Source organism: Watersipora subatra, chromosome 8, assembly GCF_963576615.1.
Source record: "Watersipora subatra chromosome 8, tzWatSuba1.1, whole genome shotgun sequence".
Lineage (NCBI taxonomy): Eukaryota > Metazoa > Bryozoa > Gymnolaemata > Cheilostomatida > Watersiporidae > Watersipora > Watersipora subatra.
The window spans coordinates 19,804,476-19,827,267 of NC_088715.1; the positions used below are offsets into that span (position 1 = coordinate 19,804,476).

Here is a 22,792-nt window from a genome sequence, read left to right on the forward strand (position 1 = left end):
CGTAATATCATCATCGAAAAACTGAAATGAGAAAAGAAGAATAAATGTTCAAGAATACTCATATACATAGACATCACTCGAACAACGCATAGAATATGCAAACAGATGTAGTTTTAGGATAGCCAGCAAAGCATGACATACATTGTAACAAAAGTATTACCAGAATTCCAATAATATTTAATTAAATGAGTTACATACTTGTGGGAAATTAATCAAAGCTCTAAATTATTGCCATATATCTCAGAAGAGGTAAGATTGTATTGGCATCGTTCAACAATGCCGCTCAACTCATGAAAAGACCAAACAATGGATCGTCACATATGATAACCTATGTTTGAGTGGACCCAAAAGTCAATCAACATGATTTTGGAGATCTCTATACAACATTTTATGTATAGGCCTATATTTTTCCTGTAATATAAATTTTTACATTTATTCTCGGTGTAGTTTTATGTAAAGTAATTGTTTTAACATTATATACTGTATATCTATTTGGGAAACCACAAGTTTTAAAATTTCTGAGCATAACAACATATATTCTTGTAAAAATATTTTCTCCAATAATGATATATCTGATCAATGATATACAGCCCAAATTGGGGCTGTATATCATTGATCTGATATATAAAGCAAATACGTATAAGCAAGTTTTCATTGTAAATTTTCTTTATTGCTGCATATAAAGTTTGCTTCGAAGTTGTCCTTTCTTTTGCAGAAAAGACAGTTTTACAAAAAAGCGAATAGGTTAAGTACAAAGACCGTTACGGCTATATGGCGAGCTCGCAATAGCGATGGATCAGTTTCGTTTTCCGTTTTCTGCGCGGTAGTAGCGTTCTCTGAGTAATAAATGACACTTAACGAATGTTTCTTATTTAAAACATTTTTCATAGCATTTTGTCTAATTGGTCACAGTATTGAGTTACATATTAACTTTTTCATGTTCTATTTTTGTCTACAGTCGTTTTTATCCCTCGCCGCTGTCTGATCTACATGTCAATAATCGCTCCTTCTGCCTACGTATACTCTGGATATATAACAATAACTAGCAGTGCTACCATGTGGAATGGATAAGATACATAATGTAAGTAATTGAACATTTATGGTTGATAGTTATGTCTATCTTTTTTTGAGAATTCAGGCTTGCCTTCAATGACGAACAAGTGAAATTGGGTATGTGCTACTCAAGTGAGACCGTACACATACCTGCCAACTCTCACGCTTTGGGCGTGAGACTCACGCAATCACCCCAAAGAAAAAATGGAAATGCGTGAGATTTTTGCCCCAATTACCACAATTTTATATATACTATCATTGATACATCAATTGCCCCAAAACCAAATCTCACGCATTGCCCCACTCTTGGGTTGGCAGGTCTGAGTCCGTACAAGTTGAGCAGGCAAGATTTTGTATGCCGATCACTTATTTGTATCTCATTTTATATTCAAATTAAACTTTAAAGCATAGGTTTTAATGAGCTGTATCTTTCATCCAGTCCAAACAGTCAATCTTTCATAAAAATTACCAAAAACAAAGTCGAGGTATGTTGAGCATGGTTTGAAGTCGAAACATGTTGAGGATAGATAATACAGATTGCGAAGAAAAGGCCTTTATGAACAAATTGAATAAGCTACAAGTACAAAATGGTAAAAGTATTAGTCACAGCCCAATGCGTAACTGAATGAACACTTACTCGCTGGTCACTGATGAACTCTATCAGCACTTCAATGACATTCTCATTGTGTTGGATCCTGCGACCAACACGTAGAGGCGACCTGGGTCGGCTTACTCTACCGGTCTGCATTCACTCTCCACAGGGGCAGTGTAAGTGTTGCCCGTTGACCAACACGCGGAGGCGACTAGGTCGGCTTACACCACCGGTCTACTACACCCACCTTACACGGGGAATCGCTCCCTGAGTGATATTATGCTCGTTCGACAAGGTCGACCTGAGGTCGACCGGGGTCGACAGTGTTTCTATACTCTACTCCCAAAGCACAGTCCGTAGACTGAGGCTTGGAGTAAATAAGTGCTCAGTGTGATTCTGTTATTGCGCAAGGTAACAGAAGAGTGTGGGTCCAAATGCAAAGCATGTATTGAACAACTTATTAGGCCGAAACACGGCCTTAAATATAACCAGATATGCAAATGAGGTGGCTAGGGCCAACCTCCTCTAGGGGCGTGACTATATAAAATAACACAAGAGAACACAACTCTAATGATAATAACCAAAAAGGAGATGGTACTGCATGTTTCCATCACACACGCCGCCCCTATAGACGACTACCGGCTATATCTAAAAATCACAAGAAAAGAAAAAAAAAAAAAAAGAAAAGATACAAGAAATATAGGAACACACCAACTAGCTACAACAAAACAAACAAAGAAAAGGGGGTATAATAATATGAGAGACCGCAATTACTAAATACCAAGGGAAATACTGGTAAATCATGTCGACCGTGTCATCTAGGAGGTCGACATGCGATTTGCCAGGTCCTCCAGGCGACGAGCCGCCCGTCGGAGGTTGGAGGCCTCCTCTCGCAAAGCGTCCACTGTGACCCGGGGTCGTACGTCCCCCAGCCGGCTCTGGATGCTGCCTATTGTCGTCAATCTTCTAGGAGCTGGGACCGGTCGTTCCAGCTTGGGCGGACTGTACCACTTCTTCTTCGGGGGAGAGGGGAGAGGTGCCTGGGGTCCTCTTCGCGTAGGTGGCTTGGTTTTAATCGGCCCGTAGGGTGTAGGCTTTTCAAAGGCCGGAGGATTATTTAATTGTACCTTTTTGCTCCAGGCCGGGTAGCTATCTCGGTCGACCTCGTATATAGTAATTCCCTTTCCACCGTGCGCCTTCCGTACTTCGGCATCCTTGATCCGAGACTGATGTTTTGCAATAGTATCTCGAGATGTGGAGTTCCTCCCACATTTGCAGAAGAAGCGTGTAAAATGTTGGGCGATGTGGATTCTGCGCCGTCGAGGGGTAGAGAGTAGTTGTTGGCACAATGGACAGTTAGTACCTTTCTCTCGACATAGTTTCGAGATCGTTTTAGCTGTCCCCGCCGCGATCCATTTGGTCGGTAGTGGGGAGTGTGGAACGTGATTATCTAAAGAATCCGTTTCTGAGTCGTCCAGGGTTTCACCCGGCGCTGGGTGGAGCTCCAGTGGCATGATCTTTACTTCGGGCAACAGGGGTAAAGCTCCGATGATCGGTGCAGCCTTCTTTACGGTTTCCTTAGTGACTTCCATGTTGAGAAAAGATATAGGTGTGTGCGCCTCGAGTTGGTAACAAGTAATGAGCGCGTTCTGTCTGGGACCCAAAATGGCCGCCTTCCGACCTTGAACTCCGAGGGCTTCTCCCGATTGGACGGTGCTAGTGTCGTAATCGGCCAAGTACGCGGGAGGCCTCCTGATTCGTTGGGGCCGTGGTGCATCCCCAGCCCCGGTATCACTAGCCTGGGCTCCCATATTTTCCGTGGCCCTTTCCTCCTCGGGTATCAACTCGCCGCCAGGGTCGGGGTCAATCATCGAGGTAGGATTGTGTTCCCCTGGGGGAACCAAGGGATCTCCCCTGGGAAATCGAAGTGCTTCTGACCTTCCTGGCGACTGAGGTAGTCGCAACTCCGTTAGTTGGCTAGGCAGGGGCAACTCTGGAATAACTACTTCTGGGTTATCGTTTCCTCGTGCGACTTGCCTTCTGGGTCGGCCCCTCATGTTGGGACGGCGAGCAGGCTCGACCTCAACCGGGGCTCGTCCTTGTTGCACCGGACTGGGGCGACAGAGTCGTAACCTTCCCTCTGCTTGGATAGATCGCTGTCCATACTTCTCTATCTCGTAAGTGTGGTTTTCGTGACTTCTTAACACGCGATAGGGCCCCAAGTACTTGGCCGCTAGCTTCGGGTTTTCCCCTCTTCTCCGCCGCTTGCTTAGCAACCACACGAGGTCACCCTCATTGAATAACGGAGGCTCTCTCGCGTCAGTTGACACAATTTCTTTTTGCCTATCTCGGAGGAGAGTATGGGCTTGTATCAATCGGTCGTGGACAGTCTGCACATACTCATATATGCTTGCGAATGATTCTAGTCTATTCCCATACAGCAACTGGTCGGGAAGACGTAGTTCCCGACCCAACATCAAATAGTTGGGTGTTTCTTTAGTGGCGGAGTGTGGTAACCCTCGCAGCGTCCGCATGATTTGTGGCAGTAGTTGGTCCCAATCTTCCTGTCCTCTGCCCAGCAAGAGAGCTCGTAGGGAGTCACCCAACACACGATTGTTTCTCTCAACCACCCCATTCCCTTCGGGGTGGTACGGGGTGGTCCGAGATTTATCGACTCCCCACAAGTCGCATAGCTCCTGGAATAATGAGGACTCGAATTGGCTCCCCTGGTCGGTATGGATAATCTCGGGTAGCCCGAAGTAACTAAATATCCTCTCGTCTAGGATCTGGGCTACCGTTGGGGCTGTAGCGTCGGGGATGGCTAAAGCATCTGACCACCTAGTGAAGTGATCAGTGAGCACCAACACCTAACTATTTCCTCGAGGGGTCGGAGGCAGGGGTCCCACCAAGTCTACGGCTAGGCGTTGCCACGGCCTCCCGGCGTACAGCCGTTGTCTATTCCCGGAGGTCCGCCCCTTTCCTGTTTTGGCCCTCTGGCAAACTTCGCAAGAGAGGACTGCTCTCCGGATATCTCCGGCCATACCCGGCCAATACCAGTCCAATTGGACGCGTTTCAAGGTCTTCTCCACACCGCAGTGTGTTTGCTCGTGGGCTTTCCACAGGATTTCCTGTCTCAATGTTTTCGGGCATACCACCACCACCTTTTCTCGCCCATTCTGGGTGAGATGGAGGGTCAACACGCCCGACTCGTCGAGCTGGAGCTGGTGAAACATCCGGGCCAATCGCTGCAGCTCGGGGCTGCCCACTCGTAGCACGGCCTCTTCCACTCCTCTCCGGTTCCTGACGGCCTGGTAAATGACCCCTAGGTCGGTAGCGGCTCTCTGTTGTAGTGCCCGTACTTCATCCAGCGGGGTTTGTACCACCGCCAGTTGTTCTGGAACCTTTTGGACTACACTTTCACCAGTTCCATCAAAAATGTTGGTTTCGCCAGTTACCTTGACGGCTTGTAACTGAGGATCCTGAGGCCTTCTGGGAGGGTGGTCCAACACTCTGGGTGTTCCTGCCCCGCCCGGCAGCCGTACTGGGACTGGACTGGTTAGCGTGGGAGTCGGGAGGCCGTGCCCTAAAACAGGTCTGTTGCCAGGTAGTCGAGGCCATTCATCCTCATCCAACTGGCGGGGGTTGGGACTGGATGTTCCGGTGCCTCTTGGCGGCTGTACCGGAACTTGGTCCACTGGCATAGCAGTTTCCCAATTCGTTCCTGGGGTTACTAGAGAGTCGCATACTTGCGACCTCGTTGGCCCTTGATCCCGCCTCTCAATAGCAGCACACTGCCGGCAGTCGACGCACTGTCGTCGACTCAATCCATCGGCGTTCCCATGTTTATCGCCTTTTCGATGGATAATTCGGTACTTGTGCTCGGCCAGACTCTCCAGCCACCGGGCCACCTGGCAAGAGGGTTCCTTCCTCCTGTGCAACCAAACCAAGGAGGCATGGTCGGTTCGGATGGTAAACTCTCTGCCATATAGGTAGGGCCGGAAATGCCGGACAGCCTGTACTACTGCCAGTAGTTCCCTTCTGGTTACGCAGTAATTGCGTTCGGCGGAGGAGAGGGTCTTGCTATAGTAGGCTATGGGTCGCTCCGTGCCCTGCTGGACCTGGGATAACACAGCCCCAGTCCCTACGTTACTAGCATCGGTATCTAGCACGTAGGGCAAGGAGGGGTCGGGATATGCCAGTACTGGAGCGTGTGTCAGCGACCATTTGAGCCTAAGAAAAGCTTCCTGTTCCTCTTCTCCCCATTTCCAGGGGACCCCTTCGCTGGTCAACAAGGTGAGAGGTTTGGCGATCGAGGCATAGTCCGGCACGTATCTGTGATAGTACCCAGTGGTACCCAAGTATGACCTTAGCTGCGTCACGTCTTGGGGTGCTGCCCATCCACTTATGGCCTGAATCTTCTCAGGGTCGGTAGCCACCCCCGTGTTGCTGACTATGTGGCCCAGGTACTTGACTTGGGTCTGGAACAAGCTGCATTTGGAGGGCTTTAACTTCAGCCCGGCCTGCCTCAATCGCTCCAACACCTCGGCAAGCCTAGTGACATGACTGGAGAAGTCGGCTGACATGACGATGATGTCATCGAGGTACAGCAGCAGGGTTTTCCAGTGTAGCCCTTGGAGGACACGTTCCATCAGCCGCTGGAAGGTAGCTGGGGCGGAGGTCAGTCCAAAGGGAAGCACCTTCCACCTCAACAACCCACTGCGTGTGGCGAACGCCGACCGCTCCTGGGCCTCGGCGGAGAGGGGTACCTGCCAGTATCCGCTCATCATGTCCAAGGTACTGAAGAACCTACTGCCAGACAAGGCGTCCAAGCTCTCATCAATCCGGGGGAGGGGGTAGGCGTCCTGGCGAGTGACACTATTAAGTTTCCTATAGTCTACACACAATCGCCACGCCCCGTCCTTCTTCCTCACCAAGACCACCGGAGAGCTCCAGGCCCCGTGAGCGGGCTCAATCATGCCTTGCTATTCCAGGGCCGAAACCTGTTGTTCGATTTCGGCTTCCTTCTCGTGTCCTACACGGTACGGGTGTTGACGGATGGGTTGTGCCTCTGGGAGGAGGGGGATCTCGTGTTGTACCAGGGTGGTACGTCCCATGTCTTCACTCCCTTGGCTGAATACATCCGCATAACGGGTCAAAAGGTCTTCCATTCTTCGGTGCTCGGTAGGGGACGAGCAATGTGGTGCCGCCTGTCGGAGCAGGTTTAGCATGTGGGGAGGTACGTTGGAGACAGGAGGGGGAGTTTCTTTGGAAACCTCGGCTTCTCCCTTCGCTGTCCAGGGGGCCCCTATTTCGTCCGGCCCGACCCCAGTGTATTGCCCCACGACCGTTCCTGCCGTCACGCTGACGGGATGGTCGGTGGGGTTCATACAACGGATGGCCACTCTCCCCTTCTCACCGGGTTGGTGTAGGCTGGCGGCCACCATATATCCGTTCTTCGTTCCCTCAATTAACCCGACTGGCTGATAGGAGGAGGGCGTGAGACGTCCGGCAACCAGGACCTCGGTTCGAGGGGGAAGCGTCGTGGCTCGCATTATCTGCACGCTGCTTGTCAGAGGTCGACCCTCTCGGTCAGTGCAAGTCAACTTCTGTCCATTTAACACCAACGTGGGTTGCTGAAAGTTCATCTCGCAGTGGTGGTCGACCAGGAAAGGCATGCCCAGGATGGCATCCTCCTTCAGGGCACACACCACGAGAGACACAGTAACCTGGACACTCCTGACTCTGACCGGGAGAGTGATGAGTCCGTGGAACTGCAGCCGGGTACCATCTGCCATTTGTCCATAGTCCTCCCGGACCTCCAATTTGCTTTTGACATCTTTAGGTAACCGCTCAAAGACATGTCGTCCCAACAAATTAGAGGTACATCCGGTGTCCACGAGGAATTGGACGGGCTGACCTCCGATGCGACCTGGCAAGAAATAGCTGCTATTATGCGGCTTCCATGACTCGTCTCCGTGGGTCCGTCTGGCTTTGCTAGTCCTCTGGGGGCCCTTCTTGGAAGGCCGAGACGGCTTTGGCCAGACGTATGTTTCGTCCTTGGCTTCTGAGAGTGGGAGACCTGTACACTCAGGTAAGGGTTGATACTGGTTATGCAAGGGGACCGGTGGCGAGCAGGGGGGGAGCCTGCGTCGCCTAGTCCGTCGTGGCTGTTGCCACTGTCCTTGCAAGGGTATATTTGATCCACAGTCAGTACTTCCCCCTACTGCTGTGGATGGTAACCGTTTCCCGGCCTCGTGACTTGAGGCTGTTGTCCTTGGGAGGCTTGGGGGCACCGGCGTTGGGTGTGCCCTGCCTGGCCGCAACCCCAACAATTTGGTCCCCTTTTGTCCACTCCCCGTTGTCCCAACAGCTTTCCTTCCCTCAGTCCATCTGCTAACCCCTTTATAGCCATCAGGACGTCGTTCAAGGTGGCTGATGGGGGGTCCGAATGGACGGGGGCGACCGTAGCGGGGGTAACTTCTTCCTCCTCCACCGTCATTATTAGGGGTCGGGCACCAGGTCGAGGAAGAGTGGGCTGGATTTGCAGGAACTCGTTCCCCGCCTGCACTGCTTCCTCCAAGCTCTGTGCCTTCATCGCTAACAAGTGGCGTTGGAGGGGCGTATTTCCCAGTGTCAGAGAAAACGCATCCATGGCCATACTGGACTGGTAGGATTCTGGGAGGTCAGCGTATGCTATTTTCACCAGACGTTCCATCTCTGTGGCATGTTCTTGGAGGCTCGTCTTGGGTTCCCTTTTTAGGTGGAGTCTACTCCTCGCCTCTCTCGGGGAGAGCCCGTACTTCATGCGTAAAGCCAAGAAGATGGAGGCAGGTGAGTCCCCTCGACTGCAACCTCTGGCTCCCTCCTTCAGGGTCTCCCGCAGGTGGAGGAGCGTGGCCTTCTCACTCCACTCATTTGCTTCCGCAACCTCTTCGAACTGGGAGATGAATAGCTCCACATCCTCACTCCCATCGAACTTCGGAGGCTTGAAGCTGGCTCCCCCTCTGGGTATCTGTAAGGCTCTAGTGATAGCCTCTGTCAGTTGACCAATCTGGTCGACCTGCTGTAACTCTGCCTCAGCCAGATCTCTGGTAGCATTCCGTCGGCTGTTTGGCATGGTTACTAGATTCGTCTTATAATTCCTAATTACCGCAGTCTTATCCCACTGCTGCCACCAGTGTGTTGGATCCTGCGACCAACACGTAGAGGCGACCTGGGTCGGCTTACTCTACCGGTCTGCATTCACTCTCCACAGGGGCAGTGTAAGTGTTGCCCGTTGACCAACACGCGGAGGCGACTAGGTCGGCTTACACCACCGGTCTACTACACCCACCTTACACGGGGAATCGCTCCCTGAGTGATATTATGCTCGTTCGACAAGGTCGACCTGAGGTCGACCGGGGTCGACAGTGTTTCTATACTCTACTCCCAAAGCACAGTCCGTAGACTGAGGCTTGGAGTAAATAAGTGCTCAGTGTGATTCTGTTATTGCGCAAGGTAACAGAAGAGTGTGGGTCCAAATGCAAAGCATGTATTGAACAACTTATTAGGCCGAAACACGGCCTTAAATATAACCAGATATGCAAATGAGGTGGCTAGGGCCAACCTCCTCTAGGGGCGTGACTATATAAAATAACACAAGAGAACACAACTCTAATGATAATAACCAAAAAGGAGATGGTACTGCATGTTTCCATCACATCATACTCCAACTATCACACTTACTCGATACTTACTCGATAGTACACTTGTAATTAGCTCCAGGGGGCTTGAGAAAGTGCCTCAGAAGTAAAAATTTGGTTAAATTTTTGGTTCACCTAGATTCCAGCATTAGGCTGAGTTATGTTTCAGTCTGAGATTTAAGTCTTAAGTCTTTAACGGTTTTGGGTAAGAAACTGTTATGAAAGAGGCGAGTCACGGCATATATCAATGATATACAGCCCCCCATGGGGGCTGTATATCATTGCATATATTGATGTTGATTCACCACGGGCAGCAGCAAGTGTGATTATGGCAGTATCCTTTCTGTCAGTAGTAAGCTCATCATAAGCAGAAGCTAGCAAATTATGCTTACTTTCATGTGATATAATCTTCATCAGTAAAGCTACTCTCGTATTTCTTCTTCTGGATTCAAGCGATTGTAAACCTAGCTTTTCACGGGTGATGCTGACACTATCTCTACCTTTAAGATTGGCTATGAATTGTGTTGTTCGGTTTTGAACCATTTCCAAGTTATGTACTGTCTGTCTGTCACTCAGATCCCATACTGTACAAGCATATTCCAGCACAGGACGACACAAAGCTGTATAAGCAAGTTGTTTAGACTGTAATGGTGCATCGTATAGGGTGTGTTTGATGCATTCAAGAACCTTGGAAGCTTTGTTGGTTTTCTCAGTAACATGTGCATCAAAGCGTAGGTTAGACTGTAAGGTGACACCAAGATATTTTACAGTATCAACACATGTAAGAGTCCTATCGCCCAGTAAATATTGTGGCTGTTGTTGCTCCAAGTTTCCAAATATTATCAGTTCATACTTGGCTGAGTTGAAGGGCATTTTCGATTTAGTTAACCAATCATAGACTGCATCAATATCAGCCCAAAAATTTCTTTGGTCTTCTGCAGAATTTACTTCTTAGTAAAGCAGTGTGTCATCCGCGTACAGACTGACACATCCTTCTCTGGGTAGAAAATTAGTGTTTGAGTCCTTGAGTATATCAGCGCTTATGCTGAAATCAGATAGTTATGCAGACTATCTTATCATCTTCATCAATCATAGTCACCACATTAAAATGCTATTTTTCATATACCTCTTTCCTGCTACTACAACTGTTACATCATTGTCCACTCTCATTTCAATGGCTTTTGGGTAGTCTGGTTTACTTATTTCTTCTTAATTATCACACTTTCCGATTATTCTTCACTACTTTCACTGACAAGATATGGTATTCTTTGGCCTAGGCCTGGCAGATCTGTAAAAGAATCTACTGTGACCCGTTACTACTCCCCAAAGAACCACACCACTTTGTGTGTATAAGGCATTATATATTTTCGCAAATATGTATATATCTACAATGTATGTATGCTCAACAGACAACTGCATGAAATGAGTCATTCCGTGATCTCCAACCTCTGGTTGATGAGCTCCTTTTGTATCATAGCATTGGCAGGCTCTGCTCCTTTGCCGGGGAGGCTGACTCGGTGGCAGGTCAATCCTTTTAGGGGCTGGCTTGGTACCAGATCAGTCTTTCATCTGCAGACTTGTTAGCTAGGTGTTTTTTCATCAGCTGGCTTGATAGTTCGTCAGTCTTCATCTCTGCTGGCTTGGTGGTCAGCCTGGCTGTCCTTATCAGCCAAAGGCCCACCAGCTGCACAGTCTGTACAGCTGGTTGTGGGCTGACCACAGCCAGCTGTACAGACTGGCCAGCTGTACTTCTGGCTGGGTTAAGGGCCGGCTTAGTCTCTCTTTGTCTCGGCATGGTCGGACTGAGTCTCTAGTAGCTCAGAGGGGACCGAGCCATCTTCTTGTCTTTGATGCTGCTTGGTCCTTTGGCCTGACTATAATGGTCATAGGGTAATAACATGACTTGCTTGAAAATGCCAAATTAGCCCTTTTTATTGACTTGTTTTTGAACATCACATTTCTGTATTTTAGTGAAGCTTTACCCGAGGACCTGTCATATGCTGTCACGAGGGCCTGTCATATGCTTCAGCACCAAGATGAAATGGCCGTTTTGGAGGTATTTAGGTTTTCACTATTAGTAGTGATATGTTAGTAGTGAAGCTTTCAAAGCAGCCATTACCATAATTTCACCAAAGTTGGTTGGCTAGCCAGTGATTTGGCAGCCTATAATGCGCTTACATGAGGAGGTTTTGCAGTATTCAGCAGTCTTGAGTTTGGTTTGAGTTTATAGCTTTAGACAGTTCATCTAATCGAATTAATTATATTATTATAAACTCACCTTAAATGCTACCAAATTACATATAACATCACACAAATTAAATTTGCCTGATTTCGATTATTTTAATGCTTCCATTAAAATCAATGGCACGCAAGAATAATAATAATAATAATGTTTGACTGGTGACAATGATAATTATATTAACAGGATCTGTTCATCTGTAGCCAACCCTTTTTTCTGTATGAATCAAACACCACATTATAAATCGAATATTGAAATGGAGATTATCTTATACCCAGATCATACTGGTTGTCATTATCTTAATTCCTCTATGGCTACACTCACAAATCAATGGTTCTATTGCTTACAAATTTTGCCAAGCTTTGATCAATATTCTATTGAGCGTACCATCTTGTTTTTTTTTAAATGCGACTTTTGCCCATAGGTGATCATATTGCCAGGATTACCGCTTTTTCACTACCAAAGCAGCTTTTGTCAAAACTGATGTGTGAAGCTGGATAATAAACGTTTAATTAATCCTCAGTTTTCGTACAATCTTGACTACCTTTACTAACGCTATTGTTTTATTATTTTACAGCTAGACATGACACATGCAAAAAAATGGTCTTGTAAGTGATTACTCATCAATTCTCTCAATTTATTATTGTTTACATTTCGTCTTATTTTTTACATTTCCTATACCATGTTTGCATGTTTTTTTATTTTCTCACTACACTGCCCTCCTTTGTGGCCCTCATTTCCCTCTTGCCTGTCCATTTTCCACTGCCTCCTCAGTCCTCACCTTGTTTCTTTTTTTCCTATACTCTTTTTCATCTCTCCTCGCCTTCCTCCATTATTCTTTTCATCTCTCTTTTTCTTCCTCCCTCCCTTTTCTCTTCTCTCCTTTCTGTTGTTGGTCTTCTCCCACTCTTTTTCTTCACTCTATCTTACCTTCTGCCTTCTCTATGTCCCCTACCTATCTCTTATATTTGACCTCTCATTCTCTGTTTTCTTCTTTCCTCCCAGTCTTCTTCCCTTTCTTTCCTTCCCTCTATCATTTACTTTCTTTCTGTTCCAAATTTTCTCGTGACTCCTTGTCCCTTTTTCCTCTTTGTCTCGCTTTTCTTTTCAAATCTTTTCCCATTTTTTCTCCTCTCATAGTTATTTTTCTATCGCTTAGATTATTTCTTCCATAGTTCTCTTTATCTTTTTTTACCTTTGCTTAGTATATGTTATAAATAACCTATTCTAAGCGGCTTTTTGTTTTATGTGATTACCATCAGTTATGCATATTTTGTGTCTTCGTTTTATTTTTTCTAACAAAACTGCTTCAACTCTCAATTTTTAATTCATTCTTTATGTCATCTGCTGTAGCTCTCACTGGTTTGGAGTTTGACCCAGATACAGATGAGCTGTTTGCTGTTGACGAGCAATTTGAGGCAAATCCGTGAGTTTCTCTTTTAATATACCTCGTTAATAATTGAGATTAAAAGCAATGCTGTTGTAATAAAATAATTCATGACAGTAGGTTTTATAAATTCAAAAACTATTGTTATGGTTTATGGCATTTCCAGATTTAGACTTGCCTTCCTTATTTTGCCTATTCTGTGATAATTCTAACACCTTCACTGTGCATTTTTAAAATCAAGCCACTTTTATATAATGCAGTCAACAACAACAAGTTTTTGCTTTAGTTGTGTTTAATATTTTCATTAAAAATAATGAACTTCAATCAATTAGAGATTTTCCTAATATTCAGAATGTTTGGAAATGTTGCAATAGTGATATATTAATTTGAACCACCATTACCATTTTTTCAATCCCATTGCTGCGGATTACTGGGCAATACATAGATAGGAAATTCAGCTTTGTATTGCAATGTTTTATTTGCAATCGGAATCAGTGCTGTCACAGACAAATCACTGGGAAAACTTAAACATTATTTTAGAAGTAAAACACTTTAGATCATAACAATGGAAAATACAGTGTAATTCCTATTTTCGCAATCTGAGTAGGCCTATGTAGCAATACCAGTTCCTATTGCTACATACTCAGTATAACTCACTGTCTCTCAGTATAACTCACTGTCCCTCTGTATAACTCACTGTCTCTCAGTATAACTCACTATCTCTCAGTATAACTCACTGTCTCTCAGTATAACTCAATGTCTCTCAGTATAACTCACTGTCTCTCAGTATAACTCACTGTCTCTCAGTATAACTCACTGTCTCTCAGTATAACTCACTGTCTCTCAGTATAACTCACTGTCTCTCAGTATAACTCACTGTCTCTCAGTATAACTCACTGTCTCTCAGTATAACTCACTGTCTCTCAGTACAACTCACTGTCTCTCTGTATAACTCATTGTCTCTCAGTATACCTCACTGTCTCTCAGTATAACTCACTGTCTCTCTGTACAACTCACTGTCTCTCAATATAACTCACTGTCTCTCAGTATAACTCACTATCTCTCAGTATAACTCAATGTCCCTCTGTATAACTCACTGTCCCTCTGTATAACTCACGGTCTTTCAGTATAACTCACTGTCCCTCGGTATAACTCACTGTCTCTCAGTATAACTCACTGTCCCTCAGTATAACTCACTGTCTCTCAGTATAACTCACTGTCTCTCAGTATAACTCAGTGTCTCTGTATAACTCATTGTCTTTCAGTATACCTCACTGTCTCTCATTATAACTCACTGTCTCTCTGTACAACTTACTGTCTCTCAATATAACTCACTGTCTCTCAGTATAACTCACTGTCTCTCAGTATAACTCACTGTCCCTCTGTACAACTCATGGTCTTTCAGTATAACTCACTGTCCCTCAGTATAACTCACTGTCTCTCAGTATAACTCACTGTCTCTCAGTATAACTCACTGTCTCTCAGTATAACTCACTGTCTCTCAGTATAACTCGGTGTCTCTGTATAACTCACTGTCTCTCAGTATAACTCACTGTCTCTTCGTATAACATATTTTGTTGAAAAACTACAAGAAAATTGAGTAGTTGAAATAATATATTTTATTTTCAGTGGTATGACTACACTCGGTAGGTACTGTAATATTTTCCATATGATGAGTTACGAACCTTTAATACATATATGTGTGCAGATCTTATGTGTGCAAACATAGGTGATATCACGTAATATCATGTCAGTTGTGTAGTTGTTACTTGTATGTGCAAACATAGGTGATATCACGTAATATCATGTCAGTTGTGTAGTATACAAAATATACAGAAGTACACATAATTCTTAAATGTATTACATAAGTTCATTTTTCAAAAACTTCATAGTTCTGAAGTCTGCAGTTCTTTCTATCCAGAAATGTAATATAATATTCTTAGAGCTCACAATTGGTTTGTTCTTACTCGAACTTGCTGGCATGCTTTTACTGCTACGTTCAGGTGTGTTGTATTTTTTCATGATGCTCTGTGTTTTTACTCCTTAGATATGTCAGCTCTTTGTTTTTTTATGAAGCTGTTATTACTACCGTAGTTGTACGCAGAATATTTTCCACTTTGTTAGTTTTTGTAGAGTTATTGTTCATGATGTCTCAAATTGTATTGTTGCTGTGTGACTAAAGGGTGTCTTTCTCTTGTAGATCTCCTTTAGCTTCTCTGAACAATGAAGTTCGGCCGGATCATTTTATCTCAGCATTTTCAGATGGATTAGTCAACCATGCCTCAACTGGTAATTAGCTTTCAGTCATGTTCTATTCTTGTTGAAATGCCTAATGTGCACATTTCATTATTAATCGATATTACCTTTTGTGTTTGTTTTTTGAGATCGTTTTAAAAGTTAGTTTTTATTATTACTTATTTTTTTAATTGTAACTTTCCATTGTAATTTTAAATCAAAATGGCCATTTTGATTTAAAATATACCGTTACTCTCATATTTTCGGTTTCCGTAAATCTGTAAAAGCTAAATGCTTTTCATGCCGACAGTTGTATTATCTGGAGTAGGAATTGCCTCCACATTTTCTCTCCGTTTGGTCAGACAAAGTATCAAACAAAGAAAGTTCGATATCTCATTTTTATGTTTGTACCAGTATCGGCTATCAAAACTTTCAATATAACGAGCATCTGCTGCAACAGCAATCTTTTATATACACACTTTTCTAAGTACCCATTATTTCTCTTCCTAATTTATTGGAACTGCACAAAACTCTTTTCTCAAGATAAGAAGTTTAAAAGTTAAAATAGTAAATGTTGTACATATACGTTCAATAAAAGAAAGTTTTCTGCATAGACTTTTTTATTACTCGGGCAGCGCCGGGCATTCAGCTAGTGATGTAATATTTGAGGAATAATAATAATGCTCAACATATGACATCCAAAATTTTTAAAAAATTGTTTTTTACTTATAAGATTGTTAAACCTAATAATATGAAATTAATCAATTATGTTTATTTAATTTATATTTAGTATAAGTTGAAGTAAGTTGCACTAAATATTTTTATTCCTCATTAAGCTCTACCATTAAGCTCAAGCTATGCCAGTCTCACTCCCATTCATTAAGTTATGAGCGATCTTTATTGCGGTAAGCTATAATCATATTTTACTATATGTGTCATGATCACAGAAACCATGGTTAAGTCGGGATTATAAGATTTAGAGTTATCTGCATTAACAGAAGGAGAAAATTCTCACAATTATTTTGCAAAAAATATTTTGATTCTAGCTTAATTACAACAGATTTTATGGTCAATAAACTGAATGCATGTTTACCATCAGTGCGAAAACCTAGTTCCGAGAAAACTGGTGTTAAAGTCTGAGAAACGAAATCCGATGCACAGTTTTGTTTGCATTTCAAAACGTCATAGCAACCAATATTAAGAGGTTGTGATATTTATCTAGATTTCTGTATTTGTATCAAAAAAATTATGCTGAATTTAAAAATTTAAACAGATTTTGGCTGGATGTCATAGAAATGGCTGTATATCTATAAGAAAATGTATTACCTAATTTTGCAGATATTAAAAACGGCTTGGCAGTGCCGCGATATTGAGTACAACCGTAGTATGATCAACAAAATGTTAAAAAATAATAATAGCAGTAACATATTGCACATCATTGGTCACTTTATACTTTGATCTTGCAAATTCGAATTATTTTTCTTATAATCAAATCTTATAAAATCGAATAATTATTCTTATAATTAAATATTGTAAAAATCTTATATGAATGGTTAAGAATATATCATGGTCATTCCCTTTACTTACACTGCTTTTGGCATCAGTTGGAATACCAAAGTACTCATTATAAGTGTCCAAAATGTCAGAATTATCCCTCAAATCGGCAAAAAAGAAATGATTACGTTTTTTCGGACGCCATTTATCAGTACTTCCTGTTTAGCATAGCAACGGTTTTAAGGGGTTTTTCCGAGGTTTTAAGACATTTATTATCTAAACTGACTTCAGATTCAGAAAGATCACTCTTTGATTAGTCCAGAAGCATGTGTTATCAAAATCCTTTCCAAAATTATAAATTCAGTTAGTGGAACTTTAAAGTCGAATAACTCAACTTCGTGATTTGCGACTTAACCATGGTTTCTGTGACCGCGACCCATATGTTTTCCACAAAGTATCACAGCAAGTATACTAAAAAACAAGAATAACTAACTAGAAAATAAATAAAAACTAATAAATATTCTAACTAATATAATGGTGTTAGAACTGAAAGCAACAAAATATGTAAAAAACAAGCTTGAGAATTGATATGAGTGTTTAAACAAAAAAGGGCCAAGCGTAAGGTCTGTGGAAATAGCTATGCATATTTATTACAACAGATTTCTAATTATGAAAACAAAAATATGATACAAAAGTGTTAAAATAGTTAAGGCTATATGGTGAATGGTATTATCAGTCAAAAGATAGTAAACATAGTTTGAGTTGTTTTGAAAATTGCAGAGGAAAAGTTCTTAAACGAGTCTGAAAGTTATCAAATGATTTTAGTAGGTTAATGTTGAGTTTGTTATGATTTAGAGTTGTTCTAGAGTCACAGATGAGAACCCATTTTAAATATTATTACTTTACAATCTTGTTGTAAAACCAATTTAGGTTTTTTATTTAGTTTTTGCTTTGTTTTATGGAATGCATTTGTTTTAATGCTATTTGTCATTGCTTAAAATGTTCATCATTGCTTTTTCGTTTTGGAAAATTAAAAATTATACCTTGTGTTCTTATGGTATTATTTTCTATAAAGTTTGATCATATAAACTTTTGATCTCAAGACTTAGCTATATTGTTATTTTTTAATTAGAAGCTTCTATATAATTTATATACATTAATCAATATTTATATATGCACTTTATCCGCATAATCTAGTAACAGGCTGAGTGCATATTCTGTCTTAAACAACCACTAATATCGCAACAGCATATGTTGAGTTTTAACCATTCTTACCTACACTAGTACAGTCATACCTACACTAGTACACTCGTACCTACACTAGTACATTCGTACCTACACTAGTACATTCATACTTACACTAGTACATTCATACCTACACTAGTACGATCGTACCTACACTAGTACATTCGTACCTACACTAGTACATTCGTATCTACACTAGTAAATTCGTACCTACACTAGTACGTTCGTACCTACACTAGTACGTTCGTACCTACACTAGTACATTCGTACCTACACTAGTACATGCGTACCTACACTAGTACGTTCGTACCTACACTAGCACATTTGTACCTACACTAGTACGTTTGTACCTACACTAGTACATTCGTACCTACACTAGTACATTCGTACCTACACTAGTACATTCGTACCTACATTAGTACAGTCGTACCTACACTAGTACATTTGTGCCTACACTAGGCATCAATCCAGTTTGAATTCCAAATGTCAGAAATTCAAACTTTTAGTCTTCATTCAGCTGCAACAGCTACTCATTTGTTAAGTTTGCCCTCTCGGCATAGAAATCAATCGATTAGCGACTCCAATGCTTTTTACAAAAGTGATTTTTATTTTACTTTAGCAGCTTGTGATTAATTGCTTGTTTTGTTATAGCCGGAGCTTATTCAGGACATACTATCTCAGGTCTTGTGAGTATACCATCCTGTGTAGTAGGTTTGATTGCACTTGACAGTTTCATAGGTTACTGCTATGTCTGTTGGCTAGGTTTGGACAAGATTAACTTCCTAACTTGTCGGCGTGTGACATTTTATTCCATATTACTGGAAGAATCCATGTGGATTTGTTAGTTTATTTAAACTTTTTACTTGGTAGTGTAATAATAAAATGGCTGTTGATGACATCACTTTAGGAATTTCCCTAAACACACCTTATTTCCTGTATAATAATAATAATGGTTCTATATGGAATATGGTTCTATTCCGCTAGTACATCAGTCCTCCCAACTTTTAAGGCTGGTTCACACTATATTGCCGCCGTATGTCGGTGTTAATCGCACATCATTTTGGTGATAATGTTTAATAGCAATGTTCACACTATTAGAAACTCATCTGCACTGGCATCAGCGAAATGTTCACGGCATTCTCAACAACGAAATACAGTCAAACATGGATAACTCGAACTTCACGGGACCGAGCAAAAGTGTTCGAATTATCAGAGCGTTCAAGTTATCAGAGCACTGTCACAAGTCCATGTATTTACTTATTTATTAGTAAATACATGTACATATGCAAACCATAATATAAATCAAAAGCACAAATGGCTTGTTTCAAATTAAATGCTTCTAATGTAAAGTTTAAAACGTTTTTATTAAAAGGTATAGAGATTTTTCTATCACTTGAGATTGGTTTGTTGTTTGAGGTGATGTTATTGCCAGGACGTTTTTAGATTGACATTGGCAAAACTTGATCGTTGCTGAAATGCTCAAAAGAAAAGACATCTTTTTCTTTTGAGCGTTTTACCCACGATCAATTTTGCCGATTTTTCTTGAAGTTTATGCAAAGATTACCTTACTTTACCTGGGATTCGTTAAGAGCAACACTCCGAGGCAGTTCAATTAAAAGTTTTACGAGGTTTTACGGTACATTGTATATCACTCACACTTTTTGAATGGATACTTATTGAATGTACACACATATTCTGTGTTTAGGTCAAACGATGAATAGTTTTTTAGCTAAGACAACGTATACGTTTAATTACAACAATTTTTAAGACGTTTTAAACATTCAACGTTCCGACGTTGATTCAACACGGAATCAACGTCGGAAAACTATTCGTCACGGGCTAGCCGGATCACGCACTCAAGGATTTTCGCCACGCACATACAAAACAACATGCTGTTTTTGTTTTGTATGTGCGTGGCGTAAATCCTTGCGCGCGTGACCCGGCAAGCCCGTGCTATTCATCGTATAGCAGTATAAATCAAATTTGACCAAACCTTTAGAAAAGTCGTTGACAAAAATATTTTGCCGATGGTGGTAATAACAACGCTTATGAATTACGAAAAGATGAGGTTTACCTCTATGGCTTTGAATAAAGTGATTTTCTAAAGCGATAACAACCGTTTCGGTAGCCGTTGGACAAAAAAACAGTTCGAATTAACAGTGTTGAGTTCGAGTTATCTATAGCAATTTATCATTATATGGGAATGGACCAAAGAAACCGTTCGAATTAACCATGTGTTCGAGCTATCCGTGGACGAGTTATCCATGTTTGACTGTACTAGTTTCACAGCAGCTGTTATAAAAGAGAATATGGATCGAGCAATCAACGATGGCTAATCAAATCACCATTGCTGAAATGGTACACATTGCACAGGCTGTTGTGGAAGCTTGGCGAACTATCGGAAACATTTGACTGCTTTAAACTTTCCCGAAGTGCCCTTGTTACCTCGATGCCTTCGGTTTATGGTGCGCATAATCAATGAAAGGACAACCCCGACACGCGACGATATTGTGTGAACTGACCTTTTTGCATATCAGTTGACATGAAGTTAACATTCTATTGGGTAATTTTTTTTTAGTTTTGAATATCGACAATAAAGCTTTTTATATATCCCAAATAATTGTTCAACGTAATCTCATTAGCTGTGTAATATGAATTGTTGCTCAGACACGTCGGTCTTAATGAAATTCAAGCTTTCAATTCAAAAATGAATCAATTCAAATATTCTCACATCCGCTTTACATTTTTTTGTCATTATTTATTAAACGATTTTGCTGAATGGTTTTATCTGACTGCAGCTGCAGGCGACTATTGGTTCGGAAGATGCAAACAACGCACATCCTATGGAGTCCTCCCAGTCAAGGGTAATTCTTTATATAACTTTGGGTTTCTCATGCTTTATGTTATATAACTCTATGGTTTATTATGCTTTATGTTATATAACTCTATGGTTTCTTATGCTTTTTGTTATATAACTCTATGGTTTATTATGATTTATGTTATATAACTCTATGGTTTCTTATGCTTTATGTTATATAACTCTATGGTTTATTATGCTTTATGTTATATAACTCTATGGTTTCTTATGCTTTTTGTTATATAACTTTATGGTTTCTTATGGGCTCTGAAAAGGGTTGCTTTAGTTGAAAGTCTGTAAGTTAAGTGCTGATTAGCTCATACCTAAAATTTCCTTTTGCTTCTGTACTTGTACTAATACTAGCATGATAGTTAGTTGGAGCACTTGAGCAGTTTTGCTTGAATGTCCTTTCTAAAGCTACCAATGACACTACTTGCGTGATTTGAACCACTGACTTTTGTATTATTAGCTTTGAATGTTGCATTATTCCTACTCAAAAATCTGTTTTTTATATATAGTATTCGTTCCTACAATGTAAATGATCCCTTCCAGGAACGTTTATGCTATAGGGAATTTACGTTATAAGAACAGTAAAATACATATAAATTGCCTAATCCATTCCAAGTTCTTTCCAAAATCATCCATTTGGCCATGCAGAAAAAAAAATTGACGTAACTTTTTTAATGTGTGGGCTGTACCATAACTGCAGTACTATTGGTTTGCATCAAGACCTTTTCTCTTTTTTCTTATCAACTTCACTGGTTTTTATAAACCATAATTGCGATAATTCTATAATAGGTTGTTGGGTAGCGCACATCTTCGACGTTGATTTAAACGACTTGCTTATTTTTTTCTAAACAGCAAAGTCTATTCTGCACCACTAGTAACAACTATTTTATACTTCTGCAATAAAGCAGCCCAACAAAATATTTTTATTATAAAAAGCGGTACTACCTGTTCGTGGTCTATTGCTATCCAAGAACCAAGGTTAGGATAAAGCCGTGGTCACACGGGCACCGAACCGAACTAAATGACGCAAAACGACGTCGTTTTCAGTTCTAAAAAGTTCGGCTGAGGACATTTCTGGCCGAAACGAACTATTTCGGTACTGCTCGAAATTTCGTGCCGAACCCTTGCTCTTATTGGCTGGTTAAAATTCTAGAATTCTAGCGAGCACGCGTCACATTTCTTCTTACGTGCGTGTGAGTAAAGTTAAAAAAGAATTGGGACGATACTTTTATTTCATTAAATAAACAACACGAAGCAATTTACGTCAAGGTTCACCCGGACTTGTGATTGGGTTGCATAAATGTAAGATGTTGCACTTAAGTTTTGCATGAATGTAAGGGAATGGTTGTGATTTTCTTTCGTGTAGAGTATAAGTAATGTGTCATATTCATCCTGATGAACTATCATTGACTGATTTATTTATGTAAAACCACAGTACTATGATAAAGACTGTTTTTGTTTGTTATGTACTCAGCATAGAAAAACATTCATATGTTAATAAAAAATATAATTATGTTGATGAGAAGGGTTAGCAAAATATTTGTATCGAGTGATTTATTTTGAGCAGCCGAACGATCTTCTGATAAATCTGCTGTTTAATTATAATTTATAATTGTTCCTCAAAGTTTTTTTGTTTACAATAGAAATATTTAACTCAAATACATAACAACTACTAATGAAACCGTGTCCTGTCTCTATACGTATGGTATCTAGGAAGCGAAGTTACTTCGGTAGCCGTGTGACATGTGCCACGAACCGAACCAGCCTCCGAACCGATCCTACGTTGGTTCGGTGCTCGTGTGACCACGCCTTAACAGAGAACTTTTGATGATACTCCAACACGTCACATTTAGATTGACAGACCGATGCTGTAACACCAGCACTAATCGATCGCCTTTGTATTTATGAATAATTGTGCAACTATTCTATTATCTGTTTTGTCGACATATTTGACGATCTATCACGACGAACTAAACTGTCACAAAAGTTGTATATATAA

At 41.6% G+C, this 22,792-nt stretch overlaps 1 protein-coding gene across 2 annotated transcripts in view; it reads left to right on the forward strand.

Annotated features, from left to right (window-relative positions):
- The first annotated feature begins 872 nt into the window (after positions 1 to 872).
- LOC137401674 (tetratricopeptide repeat protein 28-like) overlaps positions 873 to 22,792 on the forward strand; it is a 56,019-nt gene continuing 34,099 nt past the window's right edge. The window contains exons 1-7 of one of the 2 annotated variants that reach the window (XM_068088135.1): positions 873 to 1,081; positions 11,299 to 11,383; positions 12,144 to 12,174; positions 12,920 to 12,992; positions 15,154 to 15,242; positions 18,579 to 18,613; positions 20,726 to 20,791. In XM_068088135.1, the coding sequence (XP_067944236.1) occupies positions 11,348 to 11,383; positions 12,144 to 12,174; positions 12,920 to 12,992; positions 15,154 to 15,242; positions 18,579 to 18,613; positions 20,726 to 20,791 (330 nt within the window). In that variant the 5' untranslated portion in view covers positions 873 to 1,081; positions 11,299 to 11,347. The remainder of the gene's footprint in view (positions 1,082 to 11,298; positions 11,384 to 12,143; positions 12,175 to 12,919; positions 12,993 to 15,153; positions 15,243 to 18,578; positions 18,614 to 20,725; positions 20,792 to 22,792) is intronic. The other variant, XM_068088134.1, reaches the window with a different exon arrangement.